The sequence below is a fragment of the Oncorhynchus nerka genome, linkage group LG17, assembly GCF_034236695.1.
Source record: "Oncorhynchus nerka isolate Pitt River linkage group LG17, Oner_Uvic_2.0, whole genome shotgun sequence".
NCBI lineage: Eukaryota > Metazoa > Chordata > Actinopteri > Salmoniformes > Salmonidae > Oncorhynchus > Oncorhynchus nerka.
In genome coordinates, this window is record NC_088412.1 from 30806099 (window position 1) to 30830098 (window position 24000).

The 24000-nt window shown below is 46.4% G+C and overlaps 1 protein-coding gene across 1 annotated transcript in view; it reads left to right on the forward strand.

Annotated features, from left to right (window-relative positions):
- Positions 1-6337: 6337 nt before the first annotated feature.
- Positions 6338-24000, forward strand: part of LOC115145062 (leucine-rich repeat-containing protein 52-like) — a 37699-nt gene continuing 20036 nt past the window's right edge. Inside the window, exon 1 of the mRNA XM_029686296.2 lies at positions 6338-8070. Coding sequence (XP_029542156.1) covers positions 7422-8070 — 649 coding nt within the window. The 5' untranslated portion in view covers positions 6338-7421. The remainder of the gene's footprint in view (positions 8071-24000) is intronic.

The window sequence follows — 24000 nt, forward strand, 5'->3', positions numbered from 1 at the left end:
AACGGATGGCACTGTGATAGACTGCATCCAGTTTGCTGAGTAGAGTGTTGGAAGTCATTTTGTAGATGACATCGCCGAAGTCGAGGATCGGTAGGATAGTCAGTTTTACTAGGGTAAGCTTGGCGGCGTGGGTGAAGGAGGCTTTGTTGCGGAATAGAAAGCCGACTCTTGATTTGATTTTCGATTGGAGATGTTTGATGTGAGTCTGGAAGGAGAGTTTGCAGTCTAGCCAGACACCTAGGTACTTATAGATGTCCACATATTCAAGGTCGGAACCATCCAGGGTGGTGATGCTAGTCGGGCATGCGGGTGCAGGCAGCGATCGGTTGAAAAGCATGCATTTGGTTTTACTCGCGTTTAAGAGCAGTTGGAGGCCACGGAAGGAGTGCTGTATGGCATTGAAGCTCGTTTGGAGGTTAGATAGCACAGTGTCCAATGACGGGCCGAAAGTATATAGAATGGTGTGGTCTGCGTAGAGGTGGATCATGGAATCGCCCGCAGCAAGAGCAACATCATTGATATATACAGAGTAAAGAGTCGGCCCGAGAATTGAACCCTGTGGCACCCCCATAGAGACTGCCAGAGGACCGGACAGCATGCCCTCCGATTTGACACACTGAACTCTGTCTGCAAAGTAATTGGTGAACCAGGCAAGGCAGTCATCCGAGAAACCGAGGCTATTGAGTCTGCCGATAAGAATATGGTGATTGACAGAGTCGAAAGCCTTGGCGAGGTCGATGAAGACGGCTGCACAGTACTGTCTTTTATCGATGGCGGTTATGATATCGTTTAGTACCTTGAGCGTGGCTGAGGTGCACCCGTGACCGTCTCGGAAACCAGATTGCACAGCGGAGAAGGTACGGTGGGATTCGAGATGGTCAGTGACCTGTTTGTTGACTTGGCTTTCAAGACCTTAGATAGGCAGGGCAGGATGGATATAGGTCTATAGCAGTTTGGGTCCAGGGTGTCTCCCCCTTTGAAGAGGGGGATGACTGCGGCAGCTTTCAATCCTTGGGGATCTCAGACGATATGAAAGAGAGGTTGAACAGGCTGGTAATAGGGGTTGCGACAATGGCGGCAGATAGTTTCAGAAATAGAGGGTCCAGATTGTCAAGCCCAGCTGATTTGTACGGGTCTAGGTTTTGCAGCTCTTTCAGAACATCTGCTATCTGGATTTGGGTAAAGGAGAACCTGGAGAGGCTTGGGCGAGGAGCTGCGGGGGGCAGAGCTGTTGGCCGAGGTTGGAGTAGCCAGGCGGAAGGCATGGCCAGCCGTTGAGAAGTGCTTATTGAAGCTTTCGATAATCGTGGATTTATCGGTGGAGACCGTGTTACCTAGCCTCAGTGCAGTGGGCAGCTGGGAGGAGGTGCTCTTGTTCTCCATGGACTTCACAGTGTCCCAGAACGTTTTGGAGTTGGAGCTACAGGATGCAAACTTCTGCCTGAAGAAGCTGGCCTTAGCTTTCCTGACTGACTGCGTGTATTGGTTCCTGACTTCCCTGAACAGTTGCATATCACGGGGGCTATTCGATGCTATTGCAGTCCGCCACAGGATGTTTTTGTGCTGGTCGAGGGCAGTCAGGTCTGGAGTGAACCAAGGGCTGTATCCGTTCTTGGTTCTGCATTTTTTGAACGGAGCATGCTTATCTAAAATGGTGAGGAAGTTACTTTTAAAGAATGACCAGGCATCCTCAACTGACGGGATGAGGTCAATGTCCTTCCAGGATACCCGGGCCAGGTCGATTAGAAAGGCCTGCTCACAGAAGTGTTTTAGGGAGCGTTTGACAGTGATGAGGGTGGTCGTTTGACTGCGGCTCCGTGGCGGATACAGGCAATGAGGCAGTGATCGCTGAGATCCTGGTTGAAGACAGCGGAGGTGTATTTGGAGGGCCAGTTGGTCAGGATGACGTCTATGAGGGTGCCCTTGTTTACAGAGTTAGGGTTGTACCTGGTGGGTTCCTTGATGATTTGAGTGAGATTGAGGGCATCTAGCTTACATTGTAGGACTGCCGGGTGTTAAGCATATCCCAGTTTAGGTCACCTAACAGAACAAACTCTGAAGCTAGATGGGGGCGATCAATTCACAAATGGTGTCCAGGGCACAGCTGGGAGCTGAGGGTGGTCGGTAGCAGGCGGCAACAGTGAGAGACTTATTTCTGGAGAGGGTAATTTTCAAAATTAGTAGTTCGAACTGTTTGGGTATGGACCTGGAAAGTATGACATTACTTTGCAGGCTATCTCTGCAGTAGACTGCAACTCCGCCCCTTTGGCAGTTCTATCTTGACGGAAGATGTTATAGTTGGGTATGGAAATCTCTGAATTTTTGGTGGCCTTCCTGAGCCAGGATTCAGACACGGCAAGGACATCAGGGTTAGCAGAGTGTGCTAAAGCAGTGAGTAAAACAAACTTGGGGAGGAGGCTTCTGATGTTGACATGCATAAAACCAAGACTTTTTCGATCACAGAAGTCAACAAATGAGGGTACCTGGGGACATGCAGGGCCTGGGTTTACCTCCACATCACCCGCGGAACAGAGAAGGAGTAGTATGAGGGTGCGGCTAAAGGCTATCAAAACTGGTCGCCTAGAGCGTTGGGGGCAGAGGATAAGAGGAGCAGGTTTCTGGGCATGGTAGAATATATTCAGGGCATAATGCGCAGACAGGGGTATGGTGGGGTGCGGGTACAGCGGAGGTAGGCCCAGGCACTGGGTGATGATGAGAGAGGTTGTATCTCTGGACATGCTGGTTGTAATGGGTGAGGTCACCGCATGTGTGGGAGGTGGGACAAAGGAGGTAACAGGGGTATGCAGAGTGGGTCTAGGGGCTCCATTGTGAACTAAAACAATGATAACTAACCTGAACAACAGTATACAAGGCATATTGACATCTGAGAGAGGCATACAGCGAGGCATACAGTAATCACAGGTGTTGAATTTGGAAAGCTAGCTAAAAACAGTAGGCGAGGCTAATCCGCTAGCACAACAAACAGCAGGTAAAATGGCGTTGACTAGGCAACGGGCCGACAGGTAAGACAAACAAGCAGAAAGGAGTACCGTGATTAATGGACAGTCCAGCGTGCGTCAGCTATGTAGCCAAGAGATCAGTGTCCAGGGGGCAGCGGTGGATGGGCAGGGAGGCTGGGCTGGCGAGTGTTATCCAGGTTTTTAAAAAACTAACAATGACTAAATAGCTTGTAGCTAGTTAGCTGGTTAGCGTCTGGAGGTTCTTGAGTGTGTCATAAAAATAAAAATAAGAGTAAAAGTAATAGCGATTCCGTATCACATTGGGTGAGGCAGGTTTCCGGAAGGTATAAACAAATTAAAAATCAAAAAGAGATAGAAAGTAAATGGGGTCAGAGAGTGATTGGGACGCGGTGGTTCAGACGGTTAGCAGGCCTGTGCTAACAGGCTAACAGTTCGTAGGCCCGAGCTAGACAAGGTAGCAGTTAGCGGACCGGAGCTTGACAAGCTAGCCGTTAGCAGGCCGAATTAGCAAGCAGGGTAATAGCGAGGGCTAGAGAGTTAACCTTTGGGGGACGTCGCGATGGGGTGAGTCTGTTTATTCCTCTTCATGCGGTGAGCTGGAGATACAGCGATTCAGAAAGCTCGCGGGCCTTGGCCAGCAGATGGATCTTTGGCGATGTCGCAGCGGAAAAGCCTGTTGAAACCCCCTCGGACGATTATGTCGGCGGACCAGTCGTGATGGATCGGCGGGGCTCCGTGTCGGCAGTAGAGGGTCCAGGCCAATTGGCAAAATAGGTATTGTTGGACCTCTTCGGTTAGTCGGGAGATGGGCTTAGCTCGAGGCTAGCTCCAGGCTAACTGGTGCTTGCTCTGGGACAGAGACGTTAGCCAGTAGTAGCCACTCGGATTGCAGCTAGCTAGTTGCGATGATCCGGTGTAAAGGTTCAGAGCTTGCGGTAGGAATCCGGAGATGTGGTAGAGAAAAAGCCGTCTGATATGCTTTGGGTAGATGTCGCGCTGGTGTCCTAGTTAGCGTTGAAGACCGCTAGCAGTGGCTAGCTACTAGCTAGTAGCTAGTTAGCTGGCTAGCTTCTGATGAGGGTTCCGATTCTAAAGTATAGAAAAAGCAGATCCGTACCACATTGGGTGATGCGGGTTGCAGGAGAGTATATTCAGCATGTAGTTGGAAAGTGAGATTAAAATATGTACGAAATATATACAGAAAAAAAACGAGGAAAAACTATATTTACACTATACAAGACGGGACAATACAAAACACACGTCCGACTGCTATGCCATCTTGGAGCACTATGGTGTTTGTTCTTCACTGTCTGGCCTTTTTTTGAATCGACAGGTCACAAATCATGCTGCTGTGATTGCACACTGTGATATTATCAATTATATTATCATTATTGTGGGTCTGTGTGATCTGAGGGAAATATGTGTCTCTAATACGGTAATACATTTGTCAGGAAGTGAGGAAGTGCAGCTCAGTTTCCACCTCAATTTGTGGGCAGTGTGCATTGCCTGTCTTCTCTTGAGAGCCAGGTCTGCCTACGGCGGTCTCTCTCTCTCTCTCTCTCTCTCTCTCTCTCTCTCTCTCTCTCTCTCTCTCTCTCTCTCTCTCTCTCATTTACATTTACATTTAAGTCATTTAGCAGACGCTCTTATCCAGAGCGACTTACAAATTGGTGCATTCACCTTATGACATCCAGTGGAGCAGCCACTTTACAATAGTGCATCTAAATATTTTAAGGGGGGGGGGTGAGAAGGATTACTTTATCCTATCCTAGGTATTCCTTAAAGAGGTGGGGTTTCAGGTGTCTCCGGAAGGTGGTGATTGACTCCGCTGTCCTGGCGTCGTGAGGGAGTTTGTTCCACCATTGGGGGGCCAGAGCAGCAAACAGTTTTGACTGGGCTGAGCGGGAACTGTACTTCCTCAGTGGTAGGGAGGCGAGCAGGCCAGAGGTGGATGAACGCAGTGCCCTTGTTTGGGTGTAGGGCCTGATCAGAGCCTGGAGGTACTGAGGTGCCGTTCCCCTCACAGCTCTGTAGGCAAGCACCATGGTCTTGTAGCGGATGCGAGCTTCAACTGGAAGCCAGTTGCTCTCCCTCTCCCTCTCCCTCTCCCTCCCTCCATCTCTCTCTCTCTCTCTCACTCTCGCCCCCCTCTCGCTCTCCTCTCCTCTCTCTCTCTCTCTCTCTCTCTCTCTCTCTCCTCTCTCTCTCTCTCTCTCTCGCTCTCTCTCTCTTGCCTCTCGCTCTCCCTCCCTCCATCTCCCTCCCTCTCTCTCCCCCGAGCTAATGCCAAGCCTTTAGCTCAGCAGACTAACACAGTGTGATGCACAAGAGACCCACGTTCAAATTTAGGCGGTCTCACTCTCTCTCACACACACACAACACACACAAGAGAGATCCTGTATCGCCTCCACAGTGTGTGGAACAATCTGTAACTGGACTCTCTGGTCCCTGTCAGGTCCGCCAGATCGCCTGTCCTCTGGATACACACACACCTTGTCATCTCTGTTTTATGAGGCAGCCTGGCTTCAGAGTCATACTTAACATCGTTTACGTATTTAACTTACTAATGGTCTAGTTACTTTAGATAGAAACTAAATGTGCGTCATCCGCGACAATGTAGCAATCTGAAAGTTGCATGTTCGTGTCGGGTCAGGGACAACTGTGGCAGTTTAGCTAACTCTTAGCCTAACCCTTCTTCTAAACTTAACCCAATTCACCTAATCTGCTACATAAATTCCCTTAATCTTTCATCTAAAATGATCATGTCCTTTGTAATCAGTTTACCAAACAACCAACGTAAATTCTCCCCATAATTCTACTTTGTTGTTACAATGCAACAAGCAACCTGGTCTATACTATACATCCTCCAAGAGAATTTACATCATCCAATTCGTATGCTATTGTATGAATGGATTAGATGTGTGATACTATACGTCCTCTAATTTGTATGATATTGTACAACTGCGATTCAATTCATAATGTGACCTAACATATCATAGGCCTATGATGTAAAGTCACAGATTTACATACAGAATAATACGAAATGCACTTAGACCAAGTTGTATGAGGAGACAGAAATAGGAAACACCTGGTTACGTCACTATGGGGCAAACAGAGTCAACTTGTGTGACACACACGGTCTAACGGACTCCTGACACACACACACACACACACACACACACACACACACACACACACACACACACACACACACACACACACACACGGGGCACACAGCCCCCCTCCCATCACTATTTCTATCTACACAGCTGCAGAAAAAAGAGGAAGAGAGAGAGAGAGAGAGAGAGAGGAGAGGGCAGCGCGCACACACAACACATGCAGGCAGAACAGCCGAGAAGACAGAAAAGGACACACGCACTTCCAGTCCCACTCTGAAATAACGGATTAGCCAGAGACATAGCCAGGCAGACGGTGATTATTAGGCTTCTACATCTCCATTCAAAACAGGCGCTTTACTAGTACATACAAATCTCTTTTATAAGAACCGTGAGGAATCTCGTCCTGGAATATAATACATTTCACCATCCAGCAGTTTGGAGAAAGCAAACAATGCTTTCTGACGGCGACAACTAACTGACAATGATGACATACAGAGGCAATGACAGAAAGGAGCGACTGAGCCTCTCTCTTTTATGTCATCTGTCTCTCCTCTCTCTTCTCTCCTTCCATGAGAATCTGAGCCCGATAAACCTGAACGATTCTCACTCACCACGCGACCAGCATCCGTCAGTAGGGTCACCTTCGGATTTAACGCGGGCTTCTTGTGGGCGTGCGTGGCGTGAGTTAGAGTGAGTGAGTGACCAATAGCCTTTTGGAGAGAGAAAGAAGAGAGAGTCTGGATATAAGCACGATCCAACCCCCCAGACAGCAACAGAAGCAGCAGCGGGAGCCGGTCCTCCAGAGTAGCCGCCTGGACTCACCCCCAGTCCTCCAGAGTAGCCGCCTGGACTCACCCCCAGTCCTCCAGAGTAGCCGCCTGGACTCACCCCCAGTCCTCCAGAGTAGCCGCCTGGACCCCCCGGTCCTCCAGAGTAGCCGCCTGGACTCACCCCCGGTCCTCCAGAGTAGCCGCCTGGACTCACCCCTGTCCTCCAGAGTAGCCGCCTGGACTCACCCCCGGTCCTCCAGAGTAGCCGCCTGGACTCACCCCCAGTCCTCCAGAGTAGCCGCCTGGACTCACCCCCAGTCCTCCAGAGTAGCCGCCTGGACTCACCCCCAGTCCTCCAGAGTAGCCGCCTGGACTCACCCCCAGTCCTCCAGAGTAGCCGCCTGGACTCACCCCCAGTCCTCCAGAGTAGCCGCCTGGACTCACCCCCAGTCCCGCAGCCCCATGCAGGATGCCCGGGGGGGAGCGCTGGTCCTGGGGTGTCCTCCTGGTCCTGCTCAGCCAGAGTTCATGACACCCTGGGCGGCTTCATCATGCGTCTCCTGCCCGCTCCAAGCTCCCAATCACTCCGGCTACTCTTTCTTTTTATCTTCGTGATGGGGGTTGCCCCTTACCCGGCTCTCACTGCAGGATGCCCAGACAGGTGTGTGTGTGACGACCAGCTGGTGGTCCAGTGCGCTGGGCAGGAGCTCACCCTCTTCCCCAACGACCTCCCTCTAGCCACCCGCCAACTCATCATCTCCAACAACCACATCGGAGAACTTCCAGCATTGCAACTCAACTACCTGTCTGATCTGGTCTACTTGGATGTCAGCAACAACACCCTGATGGAGATCTCCGAGTCCACCTTCGGGAATCTCCGAAAGCTGGCCTATCTTGACCTGTCCTTCAATACACTAACCCAGCTTGAGGACCGGACTTTTGGACCATTGTCAAGCCTCGTGATGCTACGGCTAACAGACAATCTGGGGCTAAATGAGATCCACCCGGACGCGTTCTCAGAAAATATTGCTCTGCAGGTGCTGGATGTGAGCAGGAACAACCTGACGACGCTGAACATCAGCTCTCTGATCGCCCTGCCCTCCCTGCGCTCCCTGGGGCTCAGCGGGAACCCCTGGAGATGTGACTGTGAGACGGAGGACCTCTGCCTCTGGGTCCAGATAGAAGGATTCAAGTTCCAAGGTGAGAATGGGGATGGAGCAGTTGGGGGGCTCTGTGTGTGTGTGTGTCTGTGGACCACTGTCCATGGGAACAGAAAGCAGGATTCAAGTTGTTCTTTTTGTTTGTTTGTTTGTTTGTTTGTTTGTAGCGTATGGGTGACCTGTGCTCGTGTCTTGCTCATGTGCGTCTATAAATCTCACTTTGTCACTGTCTTTAATTCAGCACCAATAATGTTTGACAGATGGTCAGAGGAAGTGCAGTCCCAATACTCAGGTGGTGTAGTTATTAGGCCTGTAGCTTAGACTGTTGGCCAGCACCATGTGTTTTGTTATTGTACAATTCTGGCGAGTAAACAGGCAGTTGTCCTCTGCTGGGAAGGCCACCCAGCGACACTCCAAGGTCTTATCACTGCTTATCGTCACATCAATTCATTTAGCTAATTTGATGGTGGGCGCTCAGTCAATAGTCCCTGATGGACGACTCACTCCGCTCTCTGCTCCCTGCATGGCACGTCATCTCTGTTATTACAACACCCACACACACGCACACACACACCCCCACACACACACATTGGATAATGTCACAGTAGCACAGGGGCCACGGTAATGGATTGGCCTCAAAGTCACAATGATCAGAGGACTTCAACACCCCTTTGCTTTATCCCTCCCTCCCACCCTCCCTCCCTCCCTCTCTCCCTCCCTCTCTACCTCTCCCCTCTCATATCTTCCTCCTTTCTCCCTCCTTCTCTCTCTCTCCCTATCCTCTCTTCCTCTCTCACGCCTCACGCCCTTTCCCCTCTAACCTCTCCTCCCCAGTCCCTCCCCCTCTCCCTCTCCCTCTCTCTAACCTCCACCTGTCCTTCACATCGCACCAATAACTCTCCCAAAACTCATTCTTTGTCTAATGACTTTTCACACGATCTATGCCAGGAGCAGGACAGAGAGGAGCTTACAACGACATCATCACTTCTGCTGTCAGTCAGTTAGCCTACTCTCAAAATAGGAGCCTACTGTTTTAGATGTACTAAAGAGAGTAGAACATATATAACAGTCCTACTCACTAGAGGATAGTAGTCTAATTACTGACACTCAGATCAGTGGAGCATCCCACCATGCATCTACAATGTGAAACTACCACAATAGCCTTCATGAAGATGGTGGAAAGTTGGGGTTTCAGGTTCAAGCCTGGCTGTACATCTGAGAGGCCAGGGGTACAGTGTTGACTATGTCCACAGTCAGTGTCAGCAGACCTCTCTATCTGTATCAGTGCTATTGGTCCTCTCCTCTCCACCTCACTCTACCCACTTCTCCTTTCTCGTCGTTCTTCTTCCAATGATTGTCCACATTTGTCCAGCTGTACCTGATCTCTCTCTCTCTCTCTCTCTCTCTCTCTCTCTCTCTCTCTCAGTGCCAGTATCAGTGTTTGTCTCAGTGCCATATGCTGTGATGGTCTTTAAACAGGCCAGACCCTCACAGTTTTGTAAGAGTAGCTTGTGTGTGTGTGTGTGTGTGCATGTGTATATGTATACGTGTGTGTGTGTCTGTGTGTGTGTGATGCAATCCACTCTAGCGTGTGTGAGTCAGTGTGTGAGGGGTCTCCGGCTGATGAGACCGTGAGGAGGAGAACCTTTGGGAGAGGGAGATGAGAGGAGAGGGGGAGGAGGAGAACCTTTGGGAGAGGGAGATGAGAGGAGAGGGGGAGGAGGAGAACCTTTGGGAGAGGGAGATGAGAGGAGAGGGGGAGGAGGAGAACCTTTGGGAGAGGGAGATGAGAGGAGAGGGGGAGGAGGAGAACCTTTGGGAGAGGGAGATGAGAGGAGAGGGGGAGGAGGAGAACCTTTGGGAGAGGGAGATGAGAGGAGAGGGGAGGAGGAGAACCTTTGGGAGAGGGAGATGAGAGGAGAGGGGGAGGAGGAGAACCTTTTGGGAGAGGGAGATGAGAGGAGAGGGGAGGAGGAGAACCTTTGGGAGAGGGAGATGAGAGGAGAGGGGGAGGAGGAGAACCTTTGGGAGAGGGAGATGAGAGGAGAGGGGGAGGAGGAGAACATAGAGGAAGAGCTGGAGGGGAAAGCAGTGAGCTGGCTGTTGAGCCTCAACCCTTATTTGACCCCTCACTCTCCATGCACCTGCATCAGGTCCTGGTTACAGGGAGTCACTGGTACTTTGAACTAGACCAGACACCATGGCAGAGAGAGAGGGGATGAGACTTTATTTTTGTACAGTCATTTTGTAATGAATCATTTCTCCCTTCTTCTTCTTCTCTCCCTCCTGTAGTATGGGATGACATGGGTGTCTATTGATATGGCAGCCATATCATGTACAGTAACCAGAGTGACAGTCAGGAGAGAGGGAATTGGGTCAGGAGAAGAGGGAGAGAGAAAGAGAGGGTGTGTGTGCGTGTCCGTGTGTGTGTGTTTGATAGGGGTCGGTGTACGTGACTGTGTGTCCTCGTTGTTTAAGAGGTCTCATGTTATGACTGTAATGGTGGCGTTAGCTCTTATTCTGAGTGTGTGTGTGTGTGTGTGTGTGTGTGTGTGTGCATGCGTGCGTGTTTGTTCCACCTGGGCTCCCCATGCTCTAACATGATTACTCAGAGCCCATTTAGAGTGTGGCTATGGTCCCTTACATAGCATGCTGTAGTGAGAGGAGGGACCATAGCCACATGTAGTAGGGGTGCTGAGGGTGCTGGTAAATAATAATAATAATAATATAAAAGGCCTTTATTACTCCTGCATTATTACATATAGTCGGAAATGACTTTTTGATATCAGAGAGGCGGTAACTCACCAGCTTTTTGACCAGAAATACAACTTTCCTAAATTGGATCCTTTGTTCGTACCTCTCAAGATGATTGAACTTATCCCAGAGGCTGCTCCAAGACGCCGGCTGGAGGAGAAGAGGTATTTGGAGTGGAGTCCGACTCAGGAGGAGTGCAAACCATCCACCGCTTCCGAGTACATTACTTGCTTATGTTCAGTCCCTGGAAAATAAAGTAGACGAGCTCAGGGCGAGGATCTCCGTCCAGAGAGACATCAGGGACTGTAACATACTCTGTTTATGGAATCATGGCTCTCTCCGGATATACTGTCCCCGTCCATACAGCCAGTGGGGTTCTCAGTACATTGCATAGATAGGAATAAAGAACTCTCCGGGAAGAAAAAAGGCAGAGGTGTATGTTTCATGATTAACTACGCCTGGTGTGATTGTGGTAAAGTACAGGAACTCAAGTCCGTTTGTTCACCCAACCTTGAATATCTCATAATCAAACGCCGATTGCATTACCCTCAAAGATAATTTTCTTCGGTCATCATCAGAGCCGTGTATATTCCCCCTCAAGCAGATACCACGACGGCTCTCAAGGACCTACACTGGACTTTGTGCAAAGTGGAAACTGCATATCTTGTGGCCGCATTTATTGTAGCTGAGGACTTTAATAAAGCAAATCTGAGGAAAACGCTTAAACATTTCTATCAACACATTGCCTGCAATACTCGCACTTCGAAAACTCTCAACCATTGTTACTCTCGCTTCCGGGATGGCTACAAGGCCCTAAACCCACTGCAATTTGCACACCACCCCAAGAGATCCATGGATGATGCAATCGCCATCACACTGCACACTGCCCTATCCCATCTGGCCAAGAGGAAAACCTATGTAAGAATGCTGTTCATTGACTAAAGCTCAGCCTTCAACACCATCGTACCCTCCAAGCTCATCATTAAGCTCTGGGCCCTGGGTCTGAACCCCGCCCTGTACAACTAGGTCCTAGACTTCCTGATGGGCCTCTCCAGGTGATGAATGTAGGCAACAACACCTCCACTACGCTGATCCTCAACACAGGGGCCCCACAATGGTGGGTGCTCAGCCCCCTCCTGTACTCCCTTTGCACCCATGACTATGTGGCCTTGCACATCTCCAACTCAACCAACAACAGTCTGAGTACCAACAACGATTAGACAGCCTACAGGGAGGAGGTGAAGGCCCTGGAGGAATGGAGCTGATCGTGGAATTCAGGAGATAGCAGAGGGAGCATGCCCCCATCCACATCAACGGGGCTGCAGTGTACACATCACTGACAATCTGAAATTGTCCACTCACACAGACAGTGTGGTGAAGAAGGTGCAACAGCGCCTCTTCAACCTCGGGAGGCTGAAGAAATTTGTCTTGGCCCCTAGAAACTGCTTTTGTTATAAAATAATATATATATTTTTTAGTGTTGCACCATTATTCTTATGTAATATAATCAATTTCAGTAGCACATTAGAGTGATGGACTGTGCCATACAAACTGCCTCCATAATGCATTAGTCCACTCAGACAGACGCGAATCAGACAGGTGTCTTGTACACCATGATATAATAGTGCCTTCGGAAAGTATTCAGACCCCTTGACTTTTCCACATTTTGTTACGTTACAACCTTATTGTAAAATGGATTTAAAATAATAATAATCTCAGCAATCTACACACAATACCCCATAACCGTTTAAAAAAAAAGTTTTGCAAAAGTATTAAACAACAAAAATACATTACTTACAGAAATATTCAGACCCTCTGCTATGAGACTTGAAATTGAGCTCAGGTGCATCCTGTTTTCATTGATCATACTTGAGCTGTTTCTTAAACTTCCTTGCATTCCACCTGTGGTAAATTCAATTCATTGGACATGATTTGGAAAGGCAGACACACCTGGTCATTCTGTTCTTCTTAGTTTCTGTAAGATTGCTAAATTGTTTCAAGTTGCGCTTTTCATTTTTGTAGTCGAAGAGTGGATATGTCCTTGGTATGATTCGTCTTTCTCTTTCCTTTACTATCTGTGGTGATAACCATGAGTACCGGACTCATTCGAAGGGCATGTGAAACACCCCATCCATACTTGGTCTCTATAAGATGCCTGTGAGAACTAAGAGCGAGTTGAATTGGTTTTCAAATAAAGATTTTTTTTATATTGAGATTTGACTGCCTTATGAGTAGTAGGGCTGACCACAATTAGTCGACTGGACAATTTTTGGGTCGTTAGGCTGTTGGTCGAGCAGTAACACATATATACAATATATATACAGAGTCTTCGGAAAGTATTCAGACCCCTTGAATTTTTCCACATTTTGTTAGGTTACAGCCTTATTCTAAAATGTCTTAAATTGTTTTTACATATAAAATCAGTAGTACATTTACCGTTAATTCCTATCATTTCTAATCTACAATGCTTCTCACTCATTTATTTGACTGCATTCAATATTATTATTGCAGTCTTCCCGTTCTCATTGTCGGGGTGGACACATTGTTGGCGGAGTGCACAACCTTAGCTACACTTGTGAGAAACAACTTTTGGTTCATTTAATTCCATTTACAAATTCTGACAATTTAGTCATTGTCTTTTGTTTGGAGTGCTCCTGTCAATGCTGAGTAAGAAGTAGGCCTATAGGCTACCATGCCTGTGTGTAAATGTAAGCAGAAATGTGCCCATTTGGGGAGCTGAAAGTATTTCTGATTGGCTTAAATGCACCACCAATAAGGACCCGTGGAGTTTCTCATGCAAACTAAGTCTGTTTTTACATCCATTGAGAATTACAACCGTTTTTTTGAACATGCCATACAAATAAAGGAATTTGAATTAATTATATGAAGAGTGTCTTGATCCTCCTTTCTATTTGAGTTCCTCAATGCATTTGAAAAACCTTTCCAGCTCTCTCCCTTTTGATAACTTGTCCATTGCCATGTCTTGTCCATTGCTGTTCTGGTTAGTGTTTATTGGCTTATTTCACTGTAGAGCCTCTAGTCCTGCTCACTATACCTTATCCAACTTATTAGTTCCACCACCCACACATGCAATGACATCTCCTGGTTTCAATGATGTTTCTAGAGACAATATCTCTCTCTTCATCACTCAATACCTAGGTTTACCTCCACTGTATTCACATCCTACCATACTTTTGTCTGTACATTATACCTTGATGCTATTTTATCGCCCCCAGAAACCTCCTTTTACTCTCTGTTCTAGACGACCAATTCTTATTGCTTTTAGCCGTACCCTTATTCTTCTCCTCCTATGTTCCTCTGGCGATGTAGAGGTGAATCCAGGCCCTGCAGTGCCTAGCTCCACTCCTATTCCCCAGGAGCTCTCTTTTGATGACTTCTGTAACCGTAATAGCCTTGGTTTCATGCATGTTAACATTAGAAGCCTCCTCCCTAAGTTTGTTCTTTTCACTGCTTTAGCACACTCTGCCAACCCGGATGTTCTAGCTGTGTCTGAATCCTGGCTTAGGAAGACCACCAAAAATTCAGAAATTTTCATTCCAAACTACAACATTTTCAGACAAGATAGAACTGCCAAAGGGGGCGGTGTTGCAATCTACTGCAAAGATAGCCTGCAGAGTTCTGTCCTACTATCCAGGTCTGTACCCAAACAATTTGAACTTCTACTTTTAAAAATCCACCTCTCTAAAAACAAGTCTCTCACCGTTGCCGCATGCTATAGACCACCCTCTGCCCCCAGCTGTGCTCTGGACACCATATGTGAACTGATTGCCCCCCATCTATCTTCAGAGCTCGTGCTGCTAGGCGACCTAAACTGGAACATGCTTAACACCCCAGCCATCCTACAATCTAAACTTGATGCCCTCAATCTCACACAAATTATCAATGAACCTACCAGGTACCCCCAAAGCCTTAAACACGGGCACCCTCATAGATATCATCCTAACCAACTTCCCCTCTAAATACACCTCTGCTGTCTTCAACCAAGATCTCAGCGATCACTGCCTCATTGCCTGCATCCGTAATGGGTCAGCGGTCAAACGACCTCCACTCATCACTGTAAAACGCTCCCTGAAACACTTCAGCGAGCAGGCCTTTCTAATCGACCTGGCCGGGGTGTCCTGGAAGGATATTGATCTCATCCCGTCAGTAGAGGATGCCTGGATATTTTTTTAAAATGCCTTCCTAACAATCTTAAATAAACATGCCCCATTCAAGAAAATTAGAACCAGGAACAGATATAGCCCTTGGTTCTCCACAGACCTGACTGCCCTTAACCAACACAAAAACATCCTATGGCGTTCTGCATTAGCATCGAACAGCCCCCGTGATATGCAGCTGTTCAGGGAAGCTAGAAACCGTTATACACAGGCAGTTAGAAAAGCCAAGGCTAGCTTTTTCAAGCAGAAATTTGCTTCCTGCAACACTAACTCTAAAAAGTTCTGGGACACTGTAAAGTCCATGGAGAATAAGAACACCTCCTCCCAGCTGCCCACTGCACTGAAGATAGGAAACACTGTCACCACTGATAAATCCACCATAATTGAGAATTTCAATAAGCATTTTTCTACGGCTGGCCATGCTTTCCACCTGGCAACTCCTACCCCGGTCAACTGCACTGCACCCCCAACAGCAACTCGCCCAAGCCTTCCCCATTTCTCCTTCTCCCAAATCCATTCAGCTGAAGTTCTGAAAGAGCTGAAAAATCTGGACCCCTACAAATCAGCCGGGCTAGACAATCTGGACCCTTTCTTTCTAAAATTATCTGCCGAAATTGTTGCCACCCCTATTACTAGCCTGTTCAACCTCTCTTTCGTGTCATCTGAGATTCCCAAAGATTGGAAAGCAGCTGCGGTCATCCCCTCTTCAAAGGGGGACACTCTTGACCCAAACTGCTACAGACCTATATCTATCCTACCATGCCTTTCTAAGGTCTTCGAAAGCCAAGTCAACAAACAGATTACCGACCATTTCGAATCTCACCATACCTTCTCTGCTATGCAATCTGGTTTCAGAGCTGGTCATGGGTGCACCTCAGCCACGCTCAAGGTCCTAAACGATATCTTAACCGCCATCGATAAGAAACATTACTGTGCAGCCGTATTCATTGATCTGGCCAAGGCTTTCGACTCTGTCAACCACCACATCCTCATCGGCAGACTCGACAGCCTTGGTTTCTCAAATGATTGCCTCGCCTGGTTCACCAACTACTTCTCTGATAGAGTTCAGTGTGTCAAATCGGAGGGTCTGCTGTCCGGACCTCTGGCAGTCTCTATGGGGGTGCCACAGGGTTCAATTCTTGGACCGACTCTCTTCTCTGTATACATCAATGAGGTCGCTCTTGCTGCTGGTGAGTCTCTAATCCACCTCTACGCAGACGACACCATTCTGTATACTTCCGGCCCTTCTTTGGACACTGTGTTAACAACCCTCCAGGCAAGCTTCAATGCCATACAACTCTCCTTCCGTGGCCTCCAATTGCTCTTAAATACAAGTAAAACTAAATGCATGCTCTTCAACCGATCGCTACCTGCACCTACCCGCCTGTCCAACATCACTACTCTGGACGGCTCTGACTTAGAATACGTGGACAACTACAAATACTTAGGTGTCTGGTTAGACTGTAAACTCTCCTTCCAGACCCATATCAAACATCTCCAATCCAAAGTTAAATCTAGAATTGGCTTCCTATTTCGCAACAAAGCATCCTTCACACATGCTGCCAAACATACCCTTGTAAAATTGACCATCCTACCAATCCTCGACTTTGGCGATGTCATTTACAAAATAGCCTCCAATACCCTAATCAAAAAATTGGATGCAGTCTATCACAGTGCTATCCGTTTTGTCACCAAAGCCCCATATACTACCCACCATTGCGACCTGTACGCTCTCGTTGGCTGGCCCTCGCTTCATACTCGTCGCCAAACCCACTGGCTCCATGTCATCTACAAGACCCTGCTAGGTAAAGTCCCCCCTTATCTCAGCTCGCTGGTCACCATAGCATCTCCCACCTGTAGCACACGCTCCAGCAGGTATATCTCTAGTCACCCCCAAAACCAATTCTTTCTTTGGCCGCCTCTCCTTCCAGTTCTCTGCTGCCAATGACTGGAACGAACTACAAAAATCTCTTAAATTGGAAACACTTATCTCCCTCACTAGCTTTAAGCACCAACTGTCAGAGCATCTTACAGATTACTGCACCTGTACATAGCCCACCTATAATTTAGCCCAAACAACTACCTCTTTCCCAACTGTATTTAATTTATTTATTTATTTTGCTCCTTTGCACCCCATTATTTTTATTTCTACTTTGCACATTCTTCCATTGCAAAACTACCATTCCAGTGTTTTACTTGCTATATTGTATTTACTTTGCCACCATGGCCTTTTTGCCTTTACCTCCCTTCTCACCTAATTTGCTCACATTGTATATAGACTTGTTTTTTTTTACTGTATTATTGACTGTATGTTTGTTTTACTCCATGTGTAACTCTGTGTCGTTGTATGTGTCGAACTGCTTTGCTTTATCTTGGCCAGGTCGCAATTGTAAATGAGAACTTGTTCTCAACTTGCTTACCTGGTTAAATAAAGGTGAAATAAAATAAATAAAAAATAACCACTCAGCGTGAAAGGGAAAAATGTCATGTTCTGATCCAGTGGAAATGTCAAAAAATAGGCTTATCAGTGATGGACTTAGATTGAAATAGGTTCCGGTACTCATTTTGGATGCTGGTACTGTGTCTATTTAGGTGCAGGGGCTCCACAATACTTTTAAACTAATATTCTATAAGAGGAACAGGAGCTCAAGCAGTAGAAATGTTGACGGCCCGGTACTCAGCTCTGGCAAGCTCCTGCCCAAGTCAAGCACTGCTTCTTATCCCTTGTGCAAATAGCCTACAGCTGTGTCTGTCCCGAGCTCACTGGCGCAGGAAAATCTGAGGGCCCAGAATATTCTATTCAATGTTTCAAGTTCGCCAGCACAAGCTTCGGGCCCAAAGTTAATAGTTTATACAATGTTTCAAGTTCGTTGCAGACAGGCCATGTGTAGCCAATGTGATTTATAGGATAATTATTTTTATCTAGATATTTTCTACCTGCAGGATGGAATATTTTTATTTGTTGGCTTTCTAGGCTATTTTTACATAGTTGGCAATGGCAATAGAAGTTACTTTTTAGATTTGTATCATTTTAATTTGGATTTGGATAGAACTTTGATTAACCATATGACAATAATTTTGAGATACAAAGACGTTAAGTGAAATTAAATCGAACTGTTTCATGAAAATGTGCATATGAAAAACACAACTGTCACGCAGATCAAATCAAATCAAATCAAAGTTTGTTTGTCACGTGCGCCGAATACAACAATACCTTACAGTGAAATGCTTACTTACAGGCTCTAACCAACAGTGCAATTTCTTTTTTTTTTAAGATATTAGGTGAACAATAGGTAAGTAAAGAAATAAAAACAACAGGTAAAAGATCGGTAGAAATTGAAGATAAATTGTCATTCCACATGAGAAAGGTTGCCGAGTCCTCGTGTAGCCTTTTTACAGGCACCTTCCGAAGAGTAATAGCAGAATCTGTGAAAGACATCCTGGAGCTGCGTGGTTGATATTGGGGGCCTGGATGTTGGGGTTGTTGGGTGGAGTTGGGGCTGGAGGGTCAAGGGTGAGGGTGAGGGAGAGCTGTGTTGGGGCTGGAGGGAGTCCAGTTCCCCAGCTCCCCAGACCAGCTCACAGACCTACAGGCACTGAACCAAAATAGAAGGGTGAGCACTGGGCAATAGTTAAATATTCATAAACAAAGAGAGACTGGGACGAGGGGGGGTGTACATGTGACAAAGATAGAGAGAAATAAATAAAGAGAGAGAGAAACAAAGAGAGAGAGAAAAAAAGAGTGAGAAAGTTTGTGAAAGAGAGAGAGAGAAAGAGAGGTTGTAGGGAAAATAAGGACAGGAGTTTTCTGTGGCCCAGATATATCCCTCAAACTCCTAAATCCATTCATTATGATCCGCAGTCAATGACTCCCAGAACAACTATTATACTATACTGTAACGATGTGCGCTGAGAGTCGGGAAGCAAGTTCAGGGAGTGAGTGTTTTATTAAATAAATGAAACCTAATACAAAACAAGAAACACGAACAACGCACAGACAGGAAACAGAAACAATGATGCCTGTGGAAGGAACCAAAGGGAGTGACATATATAGGGCGGGTAATCAAGGAAGTGATGGAGTCCAGATGAGTGATGAGCTGCAGGTGCGTGTAACAGCGATGACAGGTGTACGCCATAACGAGCAGCCTGGTGACCGAGAGGCCGGACACATGACATATACAAGTTATACACAAGTTCTCTCACGTCACCCCGCTCCTCCGCTCTCTCCACTGGCTTCCAGTTGAAGCTCGCATCCGCTACAAGACCATGGTGCTTGCCTACGGAGCTGTGAGGGGAACGGCACCTCAGTACCTCCAGGCTCTGATCAGGCCCTACACCCAAACAAGGGCACTGCGTTCATCCACCTCTGGCCTGCTCGCCTCCCTACCACTGAGGAAGTACAGTTCAGCCCAGTCAAAACTGTTCGCTGCTCTGGCCCCCAATGGTGGAACAAACTCCTCACGACGCCAGGACAGCGGAGTCAATCACCACCTTCCGGAGACACCTGAAACCCCACCTCTTTCAGGAATACCTAGGATAGGATAAAGTAATCCTTCTCACCCCCTTAAAAGATTTAGATGCACTATTGTAAAGTGACTGTTCCACTGGATGTCTTAAGGTGAACGCACCAATTTGTAAGTCGCTCTGGATAAGAGCGTCTGCTAAATGACTTAAATGTAAATGTAAATATACATTATTAACCAGATGGAACAATCTAAAGAATCCCTGTGTACTGTTAAATATGTATGCTCTGCGTATTGACGACTATGGCATTGTTGTGTGCATTTGCTCTAAGTCCTGAAGCAGGGAAGTGTGGGAGGGTAGCAGTGTAACTCAAGTGTGTGTGTGTGGGGGGGAGGGGGGGGGGGGGTGCATATTTAAAAATATTTTCACATGACCCTTCCATTGTACTGAAAATAATTTGAACACCCTCCCACTGGATAGAATGAACTGGTAATGACCCCAAATAACAATAACTGTAGCGATCCTGTGTTTATAAACATGGATATCTACATTTCCTTTGTGGCACAGTTGATGCCACGCAGGGCTACGGGCCAGAAGGCTGAGGGTTCTCCAACCACCAAGGACGAGACTCTACCTGCCTCTCAATACTTCACTATCAGACCTGCCTCTCAATACTTCACTATCAGACCTGCCTCTCAATACTTCACTATCAGACCTGCCTCTCAATACTTCACTTATCAGTGCTGGTTGCAGACAATGATCAGCTAGAGGGAAATCAGAGTTTCAACATTTGTACATGTTGGTACGGGTAAAGTGACTATGCATAGATAATAAACATTGCGTAGCAGGGGTGTTAATGTAAATAGTCCGGTGGCCATTTGATTATTTGTTCAGCAGTCTTATGGCTTGAGGGTATAACCTGTTAAGGATCCTTTTGGACCTAGATTTGGCACTCCGGTACCGCTTGCCATGCGGTAGCAGAGAGAACAGTCTATGACTTGGGTGACAGGTGTCTTTAACAATTTTTGGGCCTTTCTCTGAAGGAAAAATATAATTTGCTTTAAATCAGTGCGCACGCGAGCACTCTGTCATAGACTTTCTCTATCTCCATCAATTTCATTCAAATTGCATCCACAAAAGATTGATATATATAAAATGTATATACAGTATATATATATATATATATATATATATATATACACACAGTGCATTCAGAAAGGATTCAGACCCCTTGACTTTTCCCACATTTTCTTATGTTACAGCCTTACTCTAAAATGTATTCAATCGTTTTTTTCCCATAATGACAAAGCAAAAACAAGTTTTTAGACATTTTTGCATATTGATAAAAAATAAGACAATGAAATGTGACGCTTACATACATTGGGGAAAAAAAGTATTTAGTCAGCCACCATTTGTGCAAGTTCTCCCACTTAAAAAGATGAGAGAGGCCTGTAATTTTCATCATAGGTACACTTCAACTATGACAGACAAAATGAGGGGAAAAAATCCAGAAAATCACATTGTATGATTTTTAATGAATTTATTTGCAAATTATGGTGGAAAATAAGTATTTGGTCACCTACAACCAAGCAAGATTTCTGGCTCTCATAGACCTGTAACTTCTTCTTTAAGAGGCTCCTCTGTCCTCCACTCGTTACCTGTATTAATGGCACCTGTTTGAACTTGTTATCAGTATAAAAGACACCTGTCCACAACCTCAAACAGTCACACTCCAAACTCCACTATGGCCAAGACCAAAGAGCTGTCAAAGGACACCAGAAACAAAATTGTAGACCTGCACCAGGCTGGGAAGACTGAATCTTCAATAGGTAAGCAGCTTGGTTTGAAGAAATCAACTGTGCGGGAATTATTAGGAAATGGAAGACATACAAGACCACTGATAATCTCCCTCGATCTGGGGCTCCACGCAAGATCTCACCCCGTGGGGTCAAAATGATCACAAGAACGGTGAGCAAAAATCCCAGAACCACACGGGGGGACCTAGTGAATGACCTGCAGAGAGCTGGGACCAAAGTAACAAAGCCTACCATCAGTAACACACTACGCTGCCAGGGACTCAAATCCTGCAGTGCCAGACGTGTCCCCCTGCTTAAGCCAGTACATGTCCAGGCCGGTCTGAAGTTTGCTAGAGAGCATTTGGATGATCCAGAAGAAGATTGGGAGAATGTCATATGGTCAGATGAAACCAAAATATAACTTTTTGGTAAAAATTCAACTAGTTGTGTTTGGAGGACAAATAATGCTGAGTTGCATCCAAAGAACACCATACCTACTGTGAAGCATGGGGGTGGAAACATCATGCTTTGGGGCTGTTTTTCTGCAAGGGGACCAGGACGACTGATCCGTGTAAAGGAAAGAATGAATGGGGCCATGTATTGTGAGATTTTGAGTGAAAACCATCAGCTTCCATCAGCAAGGGCATTGAAGATGAATCGTGGCTGGGTCTTTCAGCATGACAATGATCCCAAACACACCACCCGGGCAACGAAGGAGTGGCTTCGTAAGAAGCATTTCAAGGTCCTGGAGTGGCCTAGCCAGTCTCCAGATCTCAACCCCATAGAAAATCTTTGGAGGGAGTTGAAAGTCCATGTTACCCAGCAACAGCCCCAAAACATCACTGCTCTAGAGGAGATCTGCATGGAGGAATGGGCCAAAATACCAGCAACAGTGTGTGAAAACCTTGTGAAGACTTACAGAAAACGTCTGACCTCTGTCATTGCCAACAAAGGGTATATAACAAAGTATTGAGATAAACTTTTGTTATTGACCAAATACTTATTTTCCACCATAATTTGCAAATAAATTCATTAAAAATCCTACAATGTGATTTTCTGGATTTTTTTTTCTTCTCATTTTGTCTGTCATAGTTGAAGTGTACCTATGATGAAAATTACAGGCCTCTCTCATCTTTTTAAGTGGGAGAACTTGCACAAATGGTGGCTGACTAAATACTTTTTTGCCCCACTGTACATATTCAGACACTTTACTCAGTACTTTGTTGAAGCACCTTTGACAGCGATTACAGCCTTGAGACTTCTTGGGTATGACACTACAAACTTGGCAAACCTGTATTTGGGGAGTTTATTACATTCTTCTCTGCAGATCCTGTCAAGCTCTGTCAGGTTAGTTGGGGAGCATTACTGCACAGCTATTTTCAGATCTCTCCAGAGATGTTAGATCGGGTTCAAGTCCGGGCTCTGGCTGCGCCACTCAAGGACTTTCAGAGACTTGTCCCAAAGCCACTCCTGCTTTGTCTTGGCTGTGTGCTTAGGGACTTTGTCCTGTTGGAAGGTGAACTTCGCCCCAGTCTGAGGTCCTGAGCGCTCTGGAGCAGGTTTTCATCAAGGATCTCTCTGTACTTTGCTCCATTCATCTTTCCCCCAATCCTAACTAGTCTCCCAGTCCCTGCAGCTGAAAAACATCCCCACAGCATGATGGTGCCACTACCATGCTTCACCATAGGGATGGTTTCCTCCAGACATGACGCTTGGCATTCAGGCCAAATAGTTCCCTCTTGGTTTCATTAGACCAGAGAATCTTGTTTCTCATGGTCTGAGAGTCTTTAGGTGCCTTTTGGCAAACTCCAAGTGGGCTGTTATGTGCCTTTTACTGAGGAGTGGCTTCTGTCTCACCACTTCCATAAAGGCCTTATCGGTGGAGTGCTGCAGAAATGTTTGTCCTTCTGGAAGGTTCTCCCATCTCCACAGAGGAACTTTGGAGCTCTTTCAGAGTGGCCACCTCTCTGACCAAGGCCCTTCTCCCCCGATTGCTCAGTTTGGCCGAGCTGTCAGCTCTAGGAAGAATCTTGGTCAGCTCCAAGGAAGAATCAAACTTCTTCCATTTAAGAATGATGGAGGCCACTGTGTTCTTGGGGACCTTCAAAGCTGCATAATTTTTTTGGTACCCTTCTCCAGATCTGTGCCTCGACACAATCCTGTCTCAGGGCTCTACAGGCAATTCCTTTGACCTCATGGCTTGATTTTTGCTCTGACATGCACTGTCAACTGTCGGACCCTATATAGACAGGTGTGTGCCTTTACAAATCATGCCCAATAATCAAATTTACCACAGGTGAACTCTAATCAAGTTGTAGATATATACAAGGTACAAGGTATATATATACAACTGCGTATATACATACGCATATATGTATATATATATACACTTCCGGTCAAAAGTTTTAGAAACATATTTTGTATTGTTTAACAATTTTTTGTTTACCACATGATTCCATATGTGTTATTTCATAGTTTTGATGTCTTCACTATTATTCTACAATGTAGAAAATAGTAAAAAATAAAGAAAAACCCTTGAATGATAGGTGTGTCCAAACTTGTGACTGGTACTGAGTATATATGTATATATACATGGACTCTACAAGGCATGGACTCTACAAGGTGTCGAAAGCATTCCAATGCTTCCCACAGTTGTGTCAAGTTCGTCCTTTCGGTGGTGGACCATTCTTGATATAGACTGGAAACTGTTGAGCGTGAAAAACCCAGCAGCATTGCAGTTCTTGACACAAACTGGTGCACCTAGCACCTACTACCATA